This window comes from Cololabis saira, chromosome 12 (assembly GCF_033807715.1).
Source record: "Cololabis saira isolate AMF1-May2022 chromosome 12, fColSai1.1, whole genome shotgun sequence".
NCBI classification, from domain to species: Eukaryota; Metazoa; Chordata; class Actinopteri; order Beloniformes; family Belonidae; genus Cololabis; species Cololabis saira.
This window is the reverse complement of record NC_084598.1, coordinates 9,915,522-9,936,395: the sequence shown is the minus strand read 5'-3', so window position 1 is coordinate 9,936,395 and position 20,874 is coordinate 9,915,522. Positions and strand designations below refer to the sequence as shown.

At 40.9% G+C, this 20,874-nt stretch overlaps 1 protein-coding gene across 5 annotated transcripts; it reads right to left on the bottom strand.

Moving 5' to 3' along the window:
* Positions 1-842: 842 nt before the first annotated feature.
* Positions 843-20,676, bottom strand: LOC133456815 (6-phosphofructo-2-kinase/fructose-2,6-bisphosphatase 2-like). Of its 5 annotated transcripts, none has more exons than XM_061735413.1 (17): positions 20,555-20,676; positions 19,069-19,268; positions 18,121-18,246; positions 17,239-17,335; positions 16,959-17,025; positions 16,799-16,873; positions 16,016-16,072; positions 15,796-15,920; positions 13,931-14,138; positions 12,320-12,466; positions 12,130-12,234; positions 11,925-12,054; positions 9,799-9,861; positions 9,649-9,713; positions 9,132-9,167; positions 6,576-6,779; positions 843-2,009 (listed from the first exon to the last, which is right to left on the bottom strand). In XM_061735413.1, exons 2-17 carry the CDS (start codon positions 19,169-19,171, stop codon positions 1,941-1,943), a joined length of 1,677 nt encoding a protein of 558 aa, XP_061591397.1. In that variant the 5' UTR covers positions 19,172-19,268; positions 20,555-20,676; the 3' UTR covers positions 843-1,940. The 5 variants fall into 5 exon arrangements, 4 of the variants coding, with proteins under 4 accessions (XP_061591397.1, XP_061591398.1, XP_061591399.1 ...); XR_009783820.1 differs by lacking the exon at positions 843-2,009 and adding an exon at positions 8,781-8,867 and having other exon boundaries at positions 6,640-6,779; XM_061735414.1 differs by lacking the exon at positions 9,132-9,167.
* Between the last annotated feature and the right edge of the window lie 198 nt (positions 20,677-20,874).

The window sequence follows — 20,874 nt, the reverse complement described above, 5'->3', positions numbered from 1 at the left end:
TCACTTTACATGTCCTGATACATGAAACCTTGAAAGAGAGTGTACTTTCTTCTACAAGATGTTGCTGATACCAAAATCAAAATATGCAATTTTTAGTTTCAGTATTTTATGTTGCCTTTCTTTTTACAGGTTTTTAATGATTTGGAATTCACTGAATTCTGTTTTGTATTTTTAGATTTTACACTTCACCAGTTCATAAGAGGAATCATGACTCTAAATTGCTTGTCAAAATAGTTTTTTTTCCCCGCGTATTCTTACTGGGTTTAATCTGGATCTCCTGTAGCTGTGGTTGTAGAGTCATGACAGATATTTGTCCACATCGTGTCCCAGCCTCTGCCCACGACATGCCATGATGTTATGATGTTTTTTCCCCATAAAAGGTGACAATATCCTGCCTCGAAACATATTACCCAAAAGTATAATAGTAAATATATTTTTTCAAGTATTATCTGCTGGATATTAACACGCAGTGTAGGCACACATTAAAGTTTATTCTTTATTTGAAAATAATTGAATTGTGGGGGCCTTGACTGCATCTCCACTCCCCCCATGAGCCAGTTAGTAGCAGATAAAAGTATTCAAATTTAAATCAGGTTACATGAAACACATGACAGAGCTATAAGACACTGCAAAGGTGCCGATTATAAATATGTTGATTACTGTCGCTAAAATCAAAGAACATCTTGGTCCCAGACATGGCGGTGGTGGCGGTCTGGGTTGAGCCCAGTGATGTGAGTCTGGGCTGTAAATCCAGGCTACTCCCTATGAGCTCACACACCTTTTTTCCTTTTTACAAAAACTCAAAATAATCCTAACTAGTGAGAATAAAAAGCAGAAGTCAGTTAAAATAGTGATAAATTATCTTTTATTGTATAAAATGTGTGTGCAAAACATTAAAGCTCTTCTTAAGACATTCAAACGAAACACCAATCTTTCAGTTCTAGGGAAACATCATTTATAACATCCCACTATTTCATACACTTGTGACTTCTAAGATTTGTGTTAATTTAAGTAAAGGCACTTTTCCAAATGACTCATCCCCTGATTCATCCCTGTTATAAAATCAACGTCATATGTTTATGGATCTCCTCCATATGCATACAATTAAAATACAACTTTACTTTTTTCATAAACTACAGTACTCAAGCTCAACATGTCCAATGATGTTGTCTTAATCAGTTTTGTGGAGTGTACCCGGGATTAGCGGTACAATATTACAGTAAAAGTGTAATTTGAGCTGAAGACCAAACACACATCTTGGAAGACAACACCACAGAAGAACAGAAGGACAAAACAGCAGCAGGTCGTGCACTTTTCACAGAGCCAGACAGAACGGTTCATTACAGTTTACAGCTTATGTCCGCCTGCTTCAGAATAAATGGCAATCTCGTCTCAATCTCGTTCCCTTTCAAAATAGCAGGCTTACTTCAGCCTGCCAGGTGACGAGAGGAAGGATACACATTCCCTGGCCGTGTTTACAGTTCAAAGTTAAAAGAGAAAAGCCATCGGAGGACAACCCAGGGCTGTACAGGCTTTTCTTTGAGAGGGCTACTCTCTTGCTTGAAATCCAAAAACAGCAATTCATTTGAGGTATAAAGTCACAGTCAAGGTGTTCTACAACAGCAACAGTAGTATACAGTATGCAGCGTGAAGACACATTTTCAGTCTCTTCATGCTTTGATTTGCACATTTGACATGATCACAGCCCGCCGTAGCTTTGAGGGCCGCTCAACTCAAACCAGTGATTTAATTCATGTAAAAGCAAAGTCATGCTGAAGCATTTACACCTTCTACCCAAAACAACACACAGTATATAAGGTTACTCAAACACTAGGTCTGACACAACGATGAAGAGCTTTTTGGTTCGGATCTTAACCTTAAATAGACGGACTGGGCGGAGTGAACAGATCCTCCAAGTGCTGGATAAGAAGAAAACCTCTTTAAGTCCTTTCTTTTAACTCTCCATCACAGTCCCCTCTGTCAGCATCACCCAGATCATGCAGAGACTCCTGCCACAGAGAAAAGGGAGAGAGAGAAAGTCAAATGCATAAACTCAAGGAAAAAGAAGATGAAAAAGAAAAGAAAAACCATAACAAGACTGAGGTGTTTGTTTTGTCTGGCTTGAACTTGAATAAATACTGAATACTGCCAGACTAAGATGCTGTTTCTTTGCTTTCCAGGTTTGGGAGTAGAGTCGTGTCAGTAAAGGTCACGTTGACATCATCCACAACATCGTCATGGAGGTGTTGGCTTGTTGTAGACACCATGAAGCTAGACTGAAACCAGAAACCCAATAAAGGGCATCGTATAAACCCTAAACTGTTATGAGGGTCATAGAATAATACACAGACTAGCACTCTATTAGACACCCCTGATTAACTGCACTTTCAATAAAAAGATCATAAAATATAGGATACTAAAATCTAAAAGTGTTTAGATAATAAAATAAAATAATAATAAAAAAAACATGGACAATAAAATAGCATGGCTCTGAAACAACAAGAGATAACTTATTAGGAATTAAATATACTAATAAAATGATCCATGAGAGTGGTAAGAGGCCCGAAGCCTTCATTGAAATGACAACGTGTAGACGAAATGGGTTTATTTAAAGTATATTCTAGCTGGATGTAAAAAGAAAAACATCACAGAATTATGATTTTTGTGACCAGATACAGTGACAGCGTGCGTGGAGCTTTATTGCATAACATGGTCTTGAAATACAGGGATAGAGGGGATCTGGGAAACAGCTGAGTTTCCATGGACGGTGTAGGTGGAAAACTGACTGAATTCTTCTGCTGTGGTTTTCCCATAAACCCAGGCGTCTGCTGCAGCGCTGGCTGACCCTGAGACCACATTTAACACATTTCAAAAACGCCGTGCACAGAGCTATGTCTTCTGAGACAAGGGCATCTGAAGCTTATCGCCAAATATTTCAAAACACAACACATCTCTGCTGTATCTCGCTGTGACCCTGAGATAGGGATGTCGTTTCTGGTGACAGCGTTTTGTGTCAGTCCAGTTCTTCTCACAGAGTAACTTTGGCTGAGGGGGGAGGGGGTCGCGGCTGTGATGTTGATAATGGCACTTTGTGACATACTTTAGTGACATTAGGAGCAACAGAATGGATCCATTGGCTTTTTTCTTCATATTCTAATTGTTGTAAGTTGTCATTGTCCCTCATTTATTCTATCGATCCATCCACCTATGCCACCCAATACAGCAGCATGGCAGCAGTTTCATTTTTTTAGGTGGTAAAAGTGTATAATACATTTGGGTAGTCGTTAATATATCCTGCAGTCATTTAAAAAAGTAGATATCTTCTGCCAGCTGAGTGATCCTCTGTCCTTTTCCTGCAGGGCTTCATTTCTGAAGAAGTTAACAGGAAAAAGTGTATTATCATGGGATTTGGGCCAATAAGAGCGTCCGCTTTAAATCCTTCTCTGTGTGTCTACTTCTCCACTAAAGACACCAAATTAAAGTAAGTAAGTCTGAGATTTAAGGTTAAGTTAGAATATATAATATAGTCCCTTGAGTGAGTCAATCATCTGCTGTTTCTAGCAGTGTGTCCAGCTGATGAAGACATGTTTTCTGTGAGCGCGGTGTGTTGCTGTGTGATACGTTAGGTAACTGCTGGCAGATCATGGAGATCCGAGCAGAGAAGGAAGGCGGAGCTGAGCTGGCCTGAGCTCAGCCTTAAAAGCAAGGCCTGAAGAGTCGGAGAATCCCAGGGGTTTGTTGTGGATCTGGTAGGTGTTGCTATCTCTGCAGCAACAGGCCACAAGACGACTGCAGACAGCAGGTTGATTCATGAGCTACTATTGATTCATGAGCTACTACTGCTTCCAGTTTTCAGCGTGAACTATTCCTGTTATTCATATTTATTCATTTATTTTAAGTATCATCTCTCACAACATCCCGTTGAAGTCCGTGAGCTTTACACACAGCTCAGACAGCCACCCACTGTATGAGTGAACAAGGATGCATGTCACCCTAGTAACCACCTGTTCACTCTGCTGCCTATTTATAACACTACATTTTCTGTAAATTATTATGTATTATTACTTTTGTCACTTTCAAATTATTTTGGTGACCATTGTGGGTTTTTCCTTCTTTAATGGAAAGGAGCCAACGTATTTGTTCACGTGTGTATATGTGATTCAGGACTTACATCTTCTTACTGGTATTATATCATGTGGTTTTTTTTTCTACTGCAAAGAATTTCCTGAAAAATGTTGCCTTGAAGCTGTTCAGTGGCTATAAAGGCAGTCTATTTTGTTCTCTAACATTAAAATTAAGATTTTAGCATCGTTGAGCTCTAATTTGGAGCAGGCTTAAATGACCCGGAGCGATCCCTTTAGTGACTCTGCTCCAGGACTGCTCCGCCCTCAGTCGTCGTGACCGAGGTGAGACTGGGTTTACGTCTGTTTGGTCACTTGTGTCTGCTTTGCTGAATCTAGAGTAGTAGTAACTTATGGTAGAGAACCCCTTTATAAAGCTGCAACCAGAGGTTTAGGGACAGTTTAGACAGAAGGCAAGCTTTATTTTCCCCTCCATGTCTGACAGTAAAATTAAAGAGAATTTCTTCTGTTGTAGGTCCATTAAGATCAATAATTATTTATTCATTTATATATTTACATTTAAATGTCAGAATAATGAGAGAATTTTTCATTCATATAATTTTTATCAGTACTTTCTTCAAAGTCAGATGCGTTCGTTCTCAAAGGCAAGTATTTGGTAGAACTGTCGTTAAAGCTGTTTAACTTGGCTTAAATGTTTTGGGCCTCTCACCGTATCTGGCTGCATAATTCCTCCCCACAGGACCGGTGGAGCTGGCTCACATTTGTGGACCATTTGGCTCAAAAGTGCCGCCCCCCTCCTCCCCCAGTCATTTTTGTGGAAGTTTGGAAGCAATTGTTTTTCAGCTCATATTTGTACAGAATGAGTTTCACTGTCTGTAATAGTACTTTTCTACTTGGTTGCAGACAACATATTTACACTGTTTTTCTTGTTGTTTTAGGCTTCATTTCCACATTTGGCACCAAAGCATTTATGTCTCTGGGACTCAGAAGCCTGTCCTTCCTGAGCGGTTTGCTCCCATGGTGTTTATACGTGCATATCAGCGTGGGACCCTCAGGCATCTGGCATTTCCACCAAGGATAAATCAGATTTGTGAAGGTCTACAAGGCTTTTGCTGTTATTTTACGGTTATTTTATTATGTTTTTGCCACATTGCAACGCAGTGAGTGCCTTGTGTTTGAAAGTGTGCTTCATCCGGTTTACCTCAGCTGAACCCAGATGATTCCAGCAACAGAAGCTCCTGATGCCAAAACATCTCCATCTGGAATTATCTCCCTTGCTCATGTTTGTAAATGTTTCAGTTTTAATGAAGTCATCATTTAATTATTGTGACATTTTACAAATAAAAAGAAAAATGGAAATCATAACTAAATCAGAATTTTTTTTTTTAAATGTTTTTTCTAAACCGAATGTAAACTTCTGGTTGCAAGTGTCGTGTATACGACCGCTTGTTTTGTGGCGACAATAGGAGCTGCTTTTTGTCATCTGATTCTAGAAAAACAAGTGAGAAATAAAATCAATTGATTTTCCAGACTCAGTATTCAGAATTCATTTTCTTCGGCCATGAGCAGAGTCTTGACAAACAAGCTTAAAGCTGCACTTGGTATGTGACTTTTTTCCACTGTTGCTGAAATTACCACAATTTTCTGATAATATTACATAAACAAGTCAATTTGAGATAAAAATCCCTTCCTTTGGCATCCCCCGCTGCTCACAACAGAGTTTACAAGTTTCTGCAGCTTCTGTTGCAGCTCGTCCAATCACAGCCAGGGGGCGTGTTTGCCAAATGTCAATCACAGTGGAGGCTCTCTCCACTGGACTTGGTAAGGTTTCCAGATGTGGAATTGACGAGTAATCATCTAATTTTAGTTCGTCTCTGGTTTAGTTTTTGGCATTTAGGAACAGATTAAGTGTGTACCATCAGGTGTACAGGAATTCCTGCACATTGTAAAAGATGAGGATTGCTGTAAATATCAATAGTTACGTTACGTAGCCGTGCATCCAGATACCGTTTCGCCCAATAAAACTTCAGCTGAGATGCACACGCCTCTAGCAAGGGCAGCGCAGGCCTTGACAGCAGGGGGTGGGGGAAGGCAGACAGATCTGGAGTCCAACGGAGAGGTTGGGAGGGCCAGGAACGTCGTATGAGTTCAAATTTTACAGCCAGTTACTGGATTTTTGGGATGTTCCCAACTGCACCTTTAAGTATTTAAGTGCAGTGAATTCCCAGAAAGCCCAACCACATCCACACCTTAACATGTGTGTTTAGTCAAGACATTAAAGTCGATGCACCAACCAGAGACCCCTGCAGCACTACTGCAAGACCAGTGATAATGCAGACAGGTCTAAAAGTTGATGCCAGAGCTTCAAAACCAATACGAGCATCATATCATCCCATTCATTTATCAGACAGGATATCAAAGATGAAGAATGGTACTGCAAAATAATTCCTCATTTAAAGAGCTTTATTCTACTAACTCATGACTAGCACTGACCTGGCTCTGTAGCAGCTCAGACCCCTCAGATACCTCAGAGAACTGCAGGCTGGGTAAAGTGGGAGCTTGGGAAACGCGGCCATGTGAAGTGCTGTCCTCGCTGTACAGACGGGGCCTTTTAACCTGATCTTGGCTGGACAGTGGGGTAAAGCTGTTTCTGCGGAGGAAAGGCGGCGGCGGCGGGACGACCGGCCTCAGTTTATTCTGGTCAGAGAAGAACACACAGACGAGGCAGGTGCATTAGTAAAGTTGGTCTTCCACAAACTAAAGCCCTCTAGAGACTGTTGTGTCACATGCAAGTAACTCTACAGCAGTCACAAAGCAGAAACAGTCACAGAAAACAATCAGCCACAAACAGAAAAAGCAGTTGTGTCATGTTGGTCATGGCAGACAGCTCATTCCTCGCCCCAATAAACAATTGGTTTCTCCATAAATGTGTTGACGTGGTAACACCCATTCTGTCTGAAACACTGACCGCGACCACGTGTGGGCCAATCAGCAGTAAGAGTAGATTTAGGGAGCAGATAAGGAGGCCGCTGATTAAGGAAACAAAGGGCAAAAGGCACTTTGATGTATGTTTTATGGAAATGCTCGGACTATTAAACGGTGGGAGACTTTTGTCTGACGTGAGCGCTTGCACAATCACTTCTGACGTCACCTGTTGGGATGAGGACGTCTGATCAAACTCAGATAAGTCCAGTTTACCTAATGCATGCAACATTTGTTATTCACTGCACTCTTCAAACGCTGAACTGCTACTGGATGATAAATCTGGTTCAACTTTCTTTATGTTTTAATATACTTTTAACACTTAAATATCTCACTTGATTTCATGGGATCTCAACGCTCGCTGAGTAGCCACAACTTTAAAACCTTTCAGCGTTCTGCTGGGTAAAACCTGGATCCAACTACCAGCTACTTTTTGTGAGCTACCCTCACAAAACCATGCAGCAGTCCTGGGCTATACTGCCCCCTCTGGCCAGCCGGGGCACCAGATGGGGTGGGGAGGATCTGGCCGGAATAACGTGATCCTTCCACGCGCTACGTCCAGCTGGAAAAATACCACCCTGTCTGGTTAAAAGAAGCGGCCTGCTCACTCTTCAAGTAAGGAGGAGACTTGAACTCAGTGCAGGACCTCCCGGGGTTGGTAGAGGGAGAAATGCCCAGGAATGACTTAGGTAGGAGCACTGGGTGATAAAATGGGGGAAAAAAATAATCAAGGATTAAAAAATAAATAAAAAAAAAAAACAAAAGAAAAAAACCTGCATCCAGGCTAGGGCTGGGCGATATATCGAGATTTTAATATATATCGATATATTTTCAAACGCGATATGGTATGAGACAATATCGTTTATATCGATTATTTAAAAAAAAAAAAATATATATATATATATGATTTTGATATAGCTTATTTTGTGACAAATTGGCTTGAATGTTTTATTTGAGATTTGCACAAATGTTTTGTTATTTGCACAACTGTCAACCTCAGTGGAAAAGTCTGCCTGTTACTGTCTACATTGTATTAATTGCACAGTGTATTTTAATTTAATTGTTATGCAGGAAAGGGATATTTGTTTTATTTTATTCAAGAAGCATTTTTATTCTATATATGCAGGCAGTTTATTTTTATTTCATTTGTTTTATACATTTTGATATTATGCAGATCTCTGTTAACAAAGGAACCTGTGTGACATTTGGCACGAAGATATGTATTAAAACTGACTGTTTTTTTAAGGGTTTGCCTCAGAAAAAAATGAAGCTAACAGAGATGCTATGCTATAATGCTTTGGGGGAAACCCCAATTATGGCACAGAAAAAATATCGATATATATCGAGTATCGCCATTCAGCTAGAAAATATCGAGATATGACTTTTGGTCCATATCGCCCAGTCCTAATCCAGGCATTCACTTGGATTTTACTTTGGCATTTGCAACTCATCTAAACATGTGTGCACAACACCGACACCCATAGCAACAGCACCACCCTGGAGCAGCAGCCTCCACCAGCAAGGCAGGAGTGGTCGCAGCAAAAACAGCTTAGGAAGAGCTCTGAGAGCGCTGGAGAGGAACCTGCGGTGTTCACCCGACGCCCACGCTGCCAGATCCTAAACTGTTTGGGTCCAACGGCGTCTACGAGAAGCAAGCCCAGTCCACGGGAAACCCCACCGGAACACCCAGGGCTCAGCGATCTACTGCTAACGTACCGTTACCAGACAACATCCTGGGACACCTGCAGATGTCCTCGGCCACAGCTCGGCCTGTCAGAGCTGCTCTGGCATCGGAGGGGGGACCTACTCGAGATCAAGCAGTGTTCATAGTGTTATAGCCCGTACCTCCGCACATTTGGGTATAGAGACCAGCTTTCTGCAGGTTGTACCAGAATTTAAAACCCAAGTTAGTGCAGCACAATTGTTAATGCGTTACAGTGGATTACAGGGAGCTCTGGTTTGGATTTCCTGTTGGTGCAGTTCACTTGAACATGAGTTAGGAACTCTGGGAATGTCTCGGTCAGTTTCAAAACCAAACAAATCATCCGTTTAGGTTCAGGTTCTGACCTTTTTCTCCTGCTGTGTCTTGTTATCTTGTCCATGCTGAAAGACCAAGGTGAATGCATTACAGTGTGACTGATCTAAGCAAGACTTTCTACTAGTGAGCCAAACTGGACATGACAGGTATCAATAGTCCCCTCTGAATTCAGTAAATAACTATGACTATAAAAAAGTGGAATTTTTTCAACTAGAACCTTTTTCTATTACATGCTTGGAGCTCTTCTCAAAACGATCTCCGACTACGGCTTAGACGTAAACTAAGACTACCAGATTTAGATTGTATATGGAGTATCTTGCCTGGGGGGCTGAATATGTGACTGCTTGAAACAGGATGAGGAACTGTAGGGTGTAATTTTGGTTTGAACGCCTAAGAATAGACCCAGTCCAAGCAGTTTGTCGTGTTGTGACAGGTTGTGCAGCGAAGACAAAAACATTTCATATTATCCCGAGAGGGGCGTTTGGCGGGGAACTTTGTGGTAGCTGACAGCATGTTTACGAAACGGCATATTAAAAATAAACCTACCAGCGGCCTGTCTCTGTGCGTGCTGACAGCCTCCACCTTCAGGTCAAACATTTCCACTTTACAACCTAGTGCAGGGACACAGGAAAAAAGCTGGATCACAACAAGGAAAACAAAATGTTTAGATGACTTGTAAGCAGACTGGGGACTTACCATAAGCCACCGGGGTGAGTTTGAGGACAGTGTGCAGAGGACATTTCAAATAGGGTAGATCATCTGAGCCAACACAAAGAAAAATGACATTTAAGCCTTGGATTGGTCATGTTTCTGTGGTCTCTTAAACGTTTTTTTACCATGCTTGAGAGGACACACCCACAGACAGCTGCTTCTGCTGCAGAGCTGAACGGTAGACGCGACCGTCGTAAGCGTACACGGGCGGGACGACATGCAAGCCGCAGTTTGGTTTCTCTCGTCAACAACCCGAGGCTCAGCGCAATCAGCTGCTGCATCACAGACCGCTTCCTCTGCTGACTAACGAAACCCTCCGTCTGCACGCAACTAATCATGGCTTTGATTTCACACCGTCATCACTGCCCGGGTAATGTTCACGGGTTCAATCATAACGCCTGGACGGGGCATCAAGGGGCCTACAAGCTTGAGAGGGAAATGTGCATGTATGTTACAATCTGCGACAATATTATGGAAAAAAAGGAAAATAAGCATCATGGAAAGTGTAATTACAGTTACAGTTGGCAGACACGTGTATCCAAAGTGATGGATAACAATCAAGCTACATAACTGTTAGAGACCCTGGCATTAAGTGCTAAGTCAATTAATTAGATGCAAAAAGAGAAGCACCATCGGTGCCAAAAGAGTCCCAACGACAGGGTATACCTGTGGAGAAGTAAATGTGGAGAAGTGCAGTTGGGTGGCGGTTAGATAAGTTAGGATTTTAGAGGGATTAGGAAGGGAGGTGTTCTCGGAGGAGATGGCACGACCCTGTTTTGAAATCAACTGGTAGCCTGTTCAACCAGGGTGGAACCACAGATGACAATGGTCTGGATACTGTTGTGTGGGTTGGAAGAGCCAAAGGGCGTACCGTAGAGGAATGTCATGGCCGCGCCAGAGTATAACCAGGAGTAACTTTGCAGGGAAGTATCACACGCTTGAACTTTATTCGGGCAGTCAAGGGTGGCGAGTTCAGCAGGTAACGGTGTAATTTGAGCCCCGCTTGGTTGGTTAAACACCTGCCGTGCCGCTGCGTTCTGGACCTTCTGAAGGGGTTTAACAGTGCATGCAATAAGACCCGTGATGACAGCACTGCAGTAGTCGAGGCGAGAGATAACCCAGGCCCGAACCTAGAGTTGCGTGGCCTCCTGAGATCGGTGTGTCCTGTAGGCCTGTGTTGAAAAAATCGATTTTCCAATTCTAAATCGATTCTCATATTAATTCCTAAAAATCGATTCATATGTCTAAAGATCGATTTTTTGTATTTTTTTTTTTCATTTAATTTTTTTTCGCCAGGTGAACTTTAATCCCAGAAGTCGGACACACTTCTGTAAAATGCCAGGTGCTTCATGGCAATATATGTGCGTGGTGACAGAATAAATTAGATAAGCTAAAATGATTTGTTTACTGCATGAGCTGTTGCAATTTCTTTCTTTTTTGCACTTTAAATGGATATTGAAATGCCTATTTGAGTTATTTATTTCTTAGTTATTTCACAATAATTATTGTGAAATTATTATTTCACTAGTTATTTTACAGTCATATAATTCATGCAACAGCTCAAAAAACATTTTAAATAACACTAAGCCAAATCAATATCGAATCGAATAATGATAATCGATTCTGAATATTAAGAATCGGAATCGAATCGATTCTTGACATTTGAATCGATACCCAGCCCTAGAGTCCTGATTTTTCTAACGTTACAACACGAAGCATCACCTTCGAGATACAGACGCTACATCGTCAGAAAGACCAGCTGGGAGTTGATCATGGTTTCTCACAACCTTGGCAGGTCGGACGTTTGAAGAGGTGATTTGGACATTGATGACTGGTTGGCTGCATCACCAACAGTTCAGTTTAGTGAAGTGGTGAACTCACGACAGATTCCAGATGATCTCTAATATCTGTCATCAGGTTAGTGCATATTCACTTAAAGATAAACTCGGCTCCTAAACCTTAAACCTTGAGGGGCTTATCCTAACAACACCGGGTTCTGAATAGCTCCTCTTCACAAGTGTTATGTTCACCTGCTCCGTGACACGGCTTTTCAGCAAGAACTACTCATATCAGTGCTGTTATCACGTGTGTCATGTCTGTGTGCATCAGACCTGCGCCCTTGTCCAGGAAGTAGGCGAGCAAGCAGCGCATGACAGCCTGATGGCAGATGACCAGGACGTTGCCCTGCCGCTCCAGCTCCATGATGACGGGCTCCAGCCGCTGAACCAGGTCCTGATAGGACTGGAAAGAGAGGAATCATCTCATAGTTAGATTAGGACAGCACTGATCAGTTAGGCGTGAACGCTCAAACCTCACCTCTCCTCCGGGGTAGCGGTAATGGTACTTGTCCTGGTCTCTCATGGCATACTCCTTGGGGTACTTTTCCTCAATCATCTTATAGGTCATTTCTTCACACACTCCCTAAAACACGGAACAGTAACGGTGAGACTCGTGACTGTTTTAGTAAGGATGTCTGTGGCTTGAGTGATGGATTACAAAGACATACGGCATCAATTTCATTCAGGATTTTCCACTGCTCGTAGGGAACCCCCAGCTCCTCCGCCGTCTGGATGGTGCGCCTCAGCTGGCTGGTCCAAACCTTCAGGTCAGCGAGCTGGTGCTCCTCTGCAAAACCTCTCAACGCTGCTGCAAACTGTCAAGGACAAAAAAAGAAACAGGACAGCATATTAAATGTCAGAAGTAGCGCTTCTCACCATTTAAAGCAACAAGATTTGAATGCAGCTCTGGATTAATGCTTGAAAATGTGCTCCTGCACTGTGTTTGCGTATTTTATAACGCTTATTCTGTTCAAATAGATTCATATATTAAAGGTGGGGTCATTTCAAAAAGCATTTTTTGTTTTGTTTTATTTGTGAAAAATGTTTTTACATTCTGATAAAGAAAACAGTCTTCTGAGATTCATATTAAAAATGTTTGTAACCTGTGAAGGATGACGTTCTGCTTGTTTCTGAACTCCTCTAATGAATACTCAATGCACGTGACTGTCGGCAACCAAGATGCTGCAAAGGTAAGAGATGTAGCCAGAAGTTTACGCTAACCATGTCAGTCTAAATGCAACTGTAACTTTTGATTCTTCCACAGAAACAACATCTGAAGTGGGATGTTTGGCTGTAAACATCTGCCGGCAGCTCTGCAGCTCCTCCGACGGGGGATCGGCTGAAGGAGCTGGGAGTCACAGCTAGCTTTGATTGACGTATGATGGGGGCGTTCCCGTTGGCTTATCGGCAACATGGCGCTGCACGGTGCTGTGGTGTATCGTTGCAGCCACCACCTGCACCGTGAAACTAATTCCACCGGCCTAGCCGTGTGGCAATAAAAGGAAGTTGAGTTGAGGAAAAAGAATCTTCAAACGGCTCTTCAGAGACCTATAGGTCACGTGACTGATGCTTTGTCCAGTATATTTACACTCTGATTGTATCACACTTGTAGGTAACTGGCAGCCAATGAGGACATCTGGATATTTGTCTGTGAGGAACATCATATAAGTGTCTAGCAACGTAGAAACTGAGCAACCGCTGTAGACCACATTGTCATTTCAAGGGGAGTTTTGCACAGGAATGTGATTAAAGATGGAGAAACACCAAAAAAGTAGCCGTATTCACAGCTAAGCAGTAGAAATATTGATTTCTTTTTCAATCCTTTTTGTATTTCTTGTCCTCCAGGCTCATTGACATTTTGTCACAAAGTGGTGATCCTTACACCGCTGCAGCCTCGGGAGTCTCATCACTAGTTTGGGTTTTCTGGATCCCACTGCATTTGTCAGATTTTTACAGCGTTCACTCAATCACTTGGGTTTTATTAGGCTGAAATGACAAGCTGCAGGGATTTATCCTATCTTGCTTTGTACAGTTAAATCTGTGCTGCATCTGCAGCGGATACCTGAAGGAGTTTTCCTTGTTCTGCAAGTACACGTTCAGAGACGTGGCTTTTTGAAGGAGATTAGAAAGAAGAGGCCGAGCATTACAACTTCATACTTTCAAAATTCTTGCAGATTTTCCAGGTATCACTCACTCCACCTTTACACTTCCACAACATGGCTGTCGACATATTTTAGAAAAATGGGTTATTTCCAAAACTTCATGAACCTATAAATCACCTGCTTTCCTCTCTCTGACAGTTCGGAGTCCCCTCCGATGCGTCCCTCCACGTTGTGATGGCTTTCTCCATGGCGACAGAGGTAGATGGAGTGGGAATGCACGTGGATGTTCATGAGGTAGTAGACTATCTTACTCTGGATGTAGTCCTGCACCCTGTTGACTAAGAAACGACGGCCGACATTGATGACCTGGATGAAGGACAGGTTCCTGCAGGTCACCGTGAAAAGATAACAGTCAAGCATAAATATTTACAGAATTAAAGACACGGATAAGTTGATCAAAGATAAAGAGGAGATAGTTTGTACTTTCTGTGAAGTCTAAATAACTTCTGTGTCAAGTGAACGAGCTGGTTATAAACTGTATGGATTTTTAACACCCTAAAGAGCTAAAAGATCATTTCAAACGTCTTCTGAGGGTCAGGGATGATTAAACACACTAAATTCCCAGGAGGAATTTAAGCTGCACTTGCAGATCAAGCGAAGAAGTTTACAGGACTGTCTCAGAAAATTAGAATATTGTGATAAATTTTCTGTAATGCAATTAAAAAAACAAAAATGTCATACATTCTGGATTCATTAGAAATCAACTGAAATATTGCAAGCCTTTTATTATTTTAAGATTGCTGATTATGGTTTACAGTTTAAGATTACGATTCCCAGAATATTCTAATTTTTTGAGACAGGATATTTGAGTTTTCTTAAGCTGTAAGCCATAATCAGCAATATTAAATAATAAAAGGCTTGCAATATTTCAGTTGATTTGTAATGAATCCAGAATGTATGACATTTTTGTTTTTGTAATTGCATTACAGAAAATCACAATATTCTAATTTTCTGAGACAGTCCTGTACTTCCACTTTAATAACTCATAGAGTTTTTATTTGTGCTTTAGAACAAAGCAAGCAGGCAACTTCTTCTGGCTTTTCCCCTTTTTTAGAGGTCACCCCAGTGGATCGTCATGTTCCCCATATTGATCTGGCACAGGATTTTTACGTCGGATGCCACAACGTTCCGCATTTACCCGGGCTGGAGACCAGCGCTGGCTCGTGAGCTCGGCGGCTGGAGTAACGGGGGCAGTGAGGCTTTCAGTGACCGGCTTGGGGACAGTTTGGCACGTGACAGTGTTGGAGATTGATCCGGCAGCCTCCTTTCTGCTTAGAAGCCAAATGACGTCACTCATTTGGTGAAGTGTGTTTTTCTGTCCCTCTCCTTATTTATTCTCAAGCTTCACCAGCAGATCTGGAGCAGAGCTGCATCTCTCTCAAGCTGACTGAAGAGGGCACTAGTGGTGGAGCCTGACCGCTCCGTTCACACACGGTAACTAACTACTATTCCTGCAGAACATTTGAAATATAAGAGATTATTAATGGAGATGTCCTGAATGAGACGGAGAGGTAAAAATAATATTGCTTGACCAGTTAAAATCTTCTGGGTTATATCAAGTCAACTACCTCCCTAGCAGGGCCATTTAGGGGCCAAGCTGTTCCCTGTTTAGCACCTCATTCTTGCAGTGAAAAAATGGAGATTAGAGCTATATTGCTATATTTCACGTTTGGTTCTAAACGATTCATATAAAGCAGCATCAGTTAATCCAGTTGACAAGAGTGAAAATAGGTTGAGAGCTTTAACTCATTGCTGCTTCTTGTAAATAAGCTTGTGTGTCCCCCTGCTGGAGAGTTCTGGTACGTCTATATCTTTTTACAGTGGTTTTTAGTGGTTCATAAAAACCTCACTGATTTCTAACACAAGTAAAGACTGCATGAATGTTTGTGAGTTTCAACGGGTTTGCTTTAATAATTTCAAAAGGGAAAAAGTCTTATAATTAAATAATTAATGAGACCTCTAACGCAGAAATAAGGTCTTACTTGTCGTGCTCGTCAGGATCTAGAGGTTGGTAAGTCACTTTATAACATTCGATCCTCTTGAGGAAATCCTCCATGACGCTCTCTCGGTTCCTCTCTGGGTAATCTGGGCTGGACACCTTCACGTCCTTTAGAAAAGACACATTTGCTCAGACGACTCACCGGGAGCTCAGAGTTAAAAAAAATGTTGGCTAAATGAAACACAAAACCATAAAAAGTTTACCATTATGTTCTCAGCAATGACGTCCGGATCATCGCATACTGATTCAACAAAAAACACCTGACAAAAGACACGGATAAAGAGAAAGTGATGAGTAGATGTCGTAAATTACTGACTGATGCATGTAGAAGCAAAATTTATGAATCGAAAGTTTCTTGATTTAAGGAAGTCACTGGAACCTCGGCCTTTAGGGAAGATTTGTCCAGAGGATTAGAGGAGGCGTCTACAAGATGCTTGTATTTATTTAGTGGGGAAAAAAAAAACAGCAACAAACATATACAGGACTGTCTCAGAAAATTTGAATATTGTGATTTTCTGTAATGCAATTACAAAAACAAAAATGTCATACATTCTGGATTCATTACAAATCAACGGAAATATTGCAAGCTTTTTATTATTTTAATATTGCTGATCATGGCTTACAGCTTAAGAAAACTCAAATATCCTATCTCAAAAAATTAGAATATTCTGGGAATCTTAATCTTAAACTGTAAGCCATAATCAGCAATATTAAAATAATAAAAGGCTTGCAATATTTCAGTTGATTTGTAATGAATCCAGAATGTATGACATTTTTGTTTTTTTAATTGTATTACAGAAAATAAAGAACTTTATCACAATATTCTAAATTTCTGAGACAGTCCTGTATACTCCTCTTCACGGCTATGATTTGGTTGAACATGGTTTTGGTTTGTGGGATCTTCTTCCTGGTTCCAGAACCTCTTTAAAACTATATAAAGTAATTCAATTAAAAAGATAGTCACCAATGTTCAGAGCAATTCTCACCTTGTATGCATTATGTTTTGCAAAAGTCAGGATGAGCTCCCTCCTCTCCCTGGTGGTGTTGGTGGCATCAAAAACCTGACCATTAACACGACCCAGTTAGTGGAAGTAAAACTCAAATTGGTGTTTATGAACAAACACATATACATTGTTGCGTGCTCACAGCGATCTGGCCTCCCTCTTTCCCCAGATAGGCTTTGACATCCTGCAGTGCCACCAGAGCACACTGTCTGTGGAAACATCACGAGAAACCCATCAGAGAATCGACCGAGCCGGCTTTTAAGCGCTATCTTCAGCACGCGTGCTCTCAATCAATTTTTGGGCGAGGCATTTGCGTGGTTAACATACATGAAGAGTAGAGAGGGGTCATTACATTTGCAGAGTAGGGACAGAGATTCCCTCCACCCCCATAGGAGGATCTGAAAAGGATCTTTCATACTCACTTTCTGATTCGCATTGCTTCCTCATTGTCATGCCTGAAGAAGTCAAAGGACTTGTACGACTGTACGGCTTCTCTCCTATAAACTCCCAGATTAAAAACTACGAGAAAACCAAAGGAGACAGTCTGAGGAAGACATTCAAAGACAGATGAGAAGATGACTGCACGACGAGGTCGGGCTTTACTTCAACAGTTTCTGTCATACCAGTTCTCTGGCATTCCTAATAGGTTCAAAAAGACAACATATCCAACTATAACCAGAGCTGTGCAGACCTAGATACAGCTGCAAATCTAATTACTCTTGCTTTAAACACAAGTTTTAAATCATATGTCTTTGAAAGCTGTTGAAATAATGACAAAGGGGAGGTGTATTATAACTAGGGCTGTGCGATTAATCGATTTTATTAATCAAGACGATGTGAAAAAAAGGAAAATTGGAAAATCAATTTTCCTTTTTTGCAGCTGGCTGCATTACAGACAGAGCTCGTCTAGTCATCTTTGTTTGGTCAAGAAAATTGTAAATGTTGTCACTTTACTAAACTCAAGGAGGATTTACAGTATCTTTCAATTGCACTTCATTCCCAATAGGGAAATTTGTTTGCTATTTTTCTTTAAAAATAAAGATAAAATATTTGAAACAATTTATTCCATTGTCTTTTGTAGTTTTACCAAAAAAATCGAAATCGAAATCGAAAATCGGGTTTTCAGAGAAAAAAAAATCGGGATTTTATTTTTGTCCAAAATCGCCCAGCCCTAATTATAACACTAGTTTAATCCAAACAATCTGCAGATGAACATCCTTGTGTCGCTTTAAAAAACTATCTGTGGACAGATCCAGTAATATGAAGCGGTGAATCTGAGAGATGCTTGCTGTTTCAGTACTGACCCTTTGTTGGCACTCCTATCCAGTTGAGGTAACGAGTCAGTTTCTTGGACATGTAGGTTTTCCCCCTAGCGGGCAACCCGATCATCACGATCATAGTTGGAGAGTTGGTCATGTAGGAGGCCCAAGCTGCAGTTTGCACACATGAGAACCATCAAGACAAAACACATTAACAAGGTTTCATATTTCAACCATGCCGGGACATTTTATGACCAACCAGTCCCTCTTAAAATGTGCAAGTTGAGAAAAAGGGCAGATATGCATGTTTTATAAACAAGCTTGAACATGCACACGTGTAGTGTCAACTGCAAGAAAGGCCCTGCAGGGTTGTGCAATACTTCCATAGCGGGTTAATGTTTATTTTAACATTGTTATCATATTTTAACTCCACATTAATGTTTGGCAGGCTTCTGCTGCAGTTCTGTGCTCCTGTTCAACCTCAACCTCATCAAATGTTCAGATTTTTTTGTTGTAGAGAGAAAAGATTCCTCTGCTCAAAAGATAAATCTTTCAAAACAAAAGCCTGGCAAGACCAAACCTGACTCAAGACACTCTGAACTGTGATTTTAAGAGCCAGCAGCCAGGAAATAGTTCACGTTTAAGCTTTTTTGAAGACATTTCCGGCCATCCCAAATTCCTGATAAAGGCCTGACAACAAGGTTTAAAGTCTGGTCTCTGACACTTTTTGAGTGCTGGCTATCATACCACAACAGGAAGGAAACTACTGTAGATGGCTTCTCGGTTATATCAACAAACTAAATGAGGTGAATGTAAACTAAATGCCAGTGACAACAAAAAGGTGAATCACAGCTGACATTTAACAGCGTATGCTGGCAAAGAATCAGTTTGAAATGTGCAGTTGAAGTTCACAGTTAAAGTGCAAAGAGTTCAATAATTAACATCAAGGTGAGAGACTTTAGCTTTGGGGAACATGGAAGAAAAACAACTCACAGCATTTCTTCTCACTGGCCCTCGAGTCCCGCTTTTTGGCTTCAGCTGAGCTGTTTGAAGCAGCTGCAGGTCTCTGCAGCTGGAAGACATGTCTGGAAGACATGACGAAGATCTGTGTCCTGCTGTCCTGTCACGGCTGATCTGGGGACGGCGATCTCTGATCACCGGTGACTTCAGCACGACATGGTGAAAAACACAACCTGGTGATACATGAACGATCAGATCAGATCACATCAGAACTATGTGAAAACAGTTGAGGAAAGAATAGTAATGTATTGTAACATTTAATGAGTTTCAATGTAAGACGCTTCAATACTTTTTTTTTCAACTATTTGGTTAACTAATGCACAACAATCTATTTCAGTTTAAATATCCAACAATACATTCATGGTGACAACTATTGGCGAGGTCAAGTATTTATTGTCACATAGTTCATTGCTGCCTGTTTTGACTAATAATTTGGCCCATAAAATGACAAAAAGAAACCATAATTGGCCAATGTCAAAGTGGGCATGCTCACATGTTATGTTTTCTCATACTGGTACTTATATTTCTAAAGCCAAATATGCAGTAAATTAACAAACAAGACAAAGAAGACGATGAAATATCTATACTGGAGGATGTGGACACAGAGATATAACTGAACGACTACTCTAAATCATTTCTATTCAGTGGAATGCCATTAAAAATAATATAGTCTTTATTGATATTTACAGGAGTGAAGAATATTGTGATAAAGTTCTTTATTTTCTGTAATGCAATTAAAAAAACAAAAATGTCATACATTCTGGATTCATTACAAATCAACTGAATTATTGCAAGCCTTTTATTATTTTAATATTGCTGATTATGGCTTACAGTTTAAGATTAAGATTCCCAGAATATTCTAATTTTTTTGAGATATGATATTGGAGTTTTCTTAAGCTGTAAGCCATGATCAGCAATATTAAAATAATAAAAGGCTTGCAATATTTCAGTTGATTTGTAATGAATCCAGAATGTATGATATTTTTGTTTTTTTAATTGCATTACAGAAAATCACAATATTATAATTTTCGAAGACAGTCCTGTATTTAAAAAACTGTGTGTAAAGTTATTTTCATCATAAGCTCAGAGTAGCAGGTGTAAAGCTGGGACACCTTCACCCTCATTGGCTGGTTTATTACAAATCTATTAGGTAATTAACACCTGTAAGCTCCGAATCCTAAATATATTTAAGACAAGTCTGCAAACTATTAGCGAAGCTGTCAATATTATTAACATTATATAAAAAACTTCTTCTCAACATGGCATAAGCCCTCAAAGTTCGAGTTGCATCACAAAGTCAGCCTGTCACATACTGCACCCTTATATGTACTGTAGCCACTAGCTCACATCAATGACCTGGGGACTTCACTGCTCATGCTCTTACTTTGATAAGGAGCCACTTGCAAAGAAATTCGGTTATAAAAACATTTAGATGAAATCGAAAGCTTAATATTCCTACCAAAACAAGTTGGGGTGAAGGGGATGTCCGGGTTGTTCTTTGACTTTGGCGGAGTGATGCTATCAGTGGTTTGACCTGCTTTGGCAGTGACATCTTCCTCCTCCTCTACCGGGGCCTAAGCCCCGCCCCCTGCCCGGGGGGGGGCCTCTACACCGGAACTTTAACAGCGTTGTCAAAATAAAGGCCCCGGTACGGCGTTACAAAATAAAAGCTCTTAAAAGGAAGCTTAACCCTTGTGCTGTCTTTGGGTCAAAATGACCCAATTCTTCTTTCCTTCTTTCATCCTGCCATGCTCTCTCCTTCTTTCTTCCTTTCCTCAT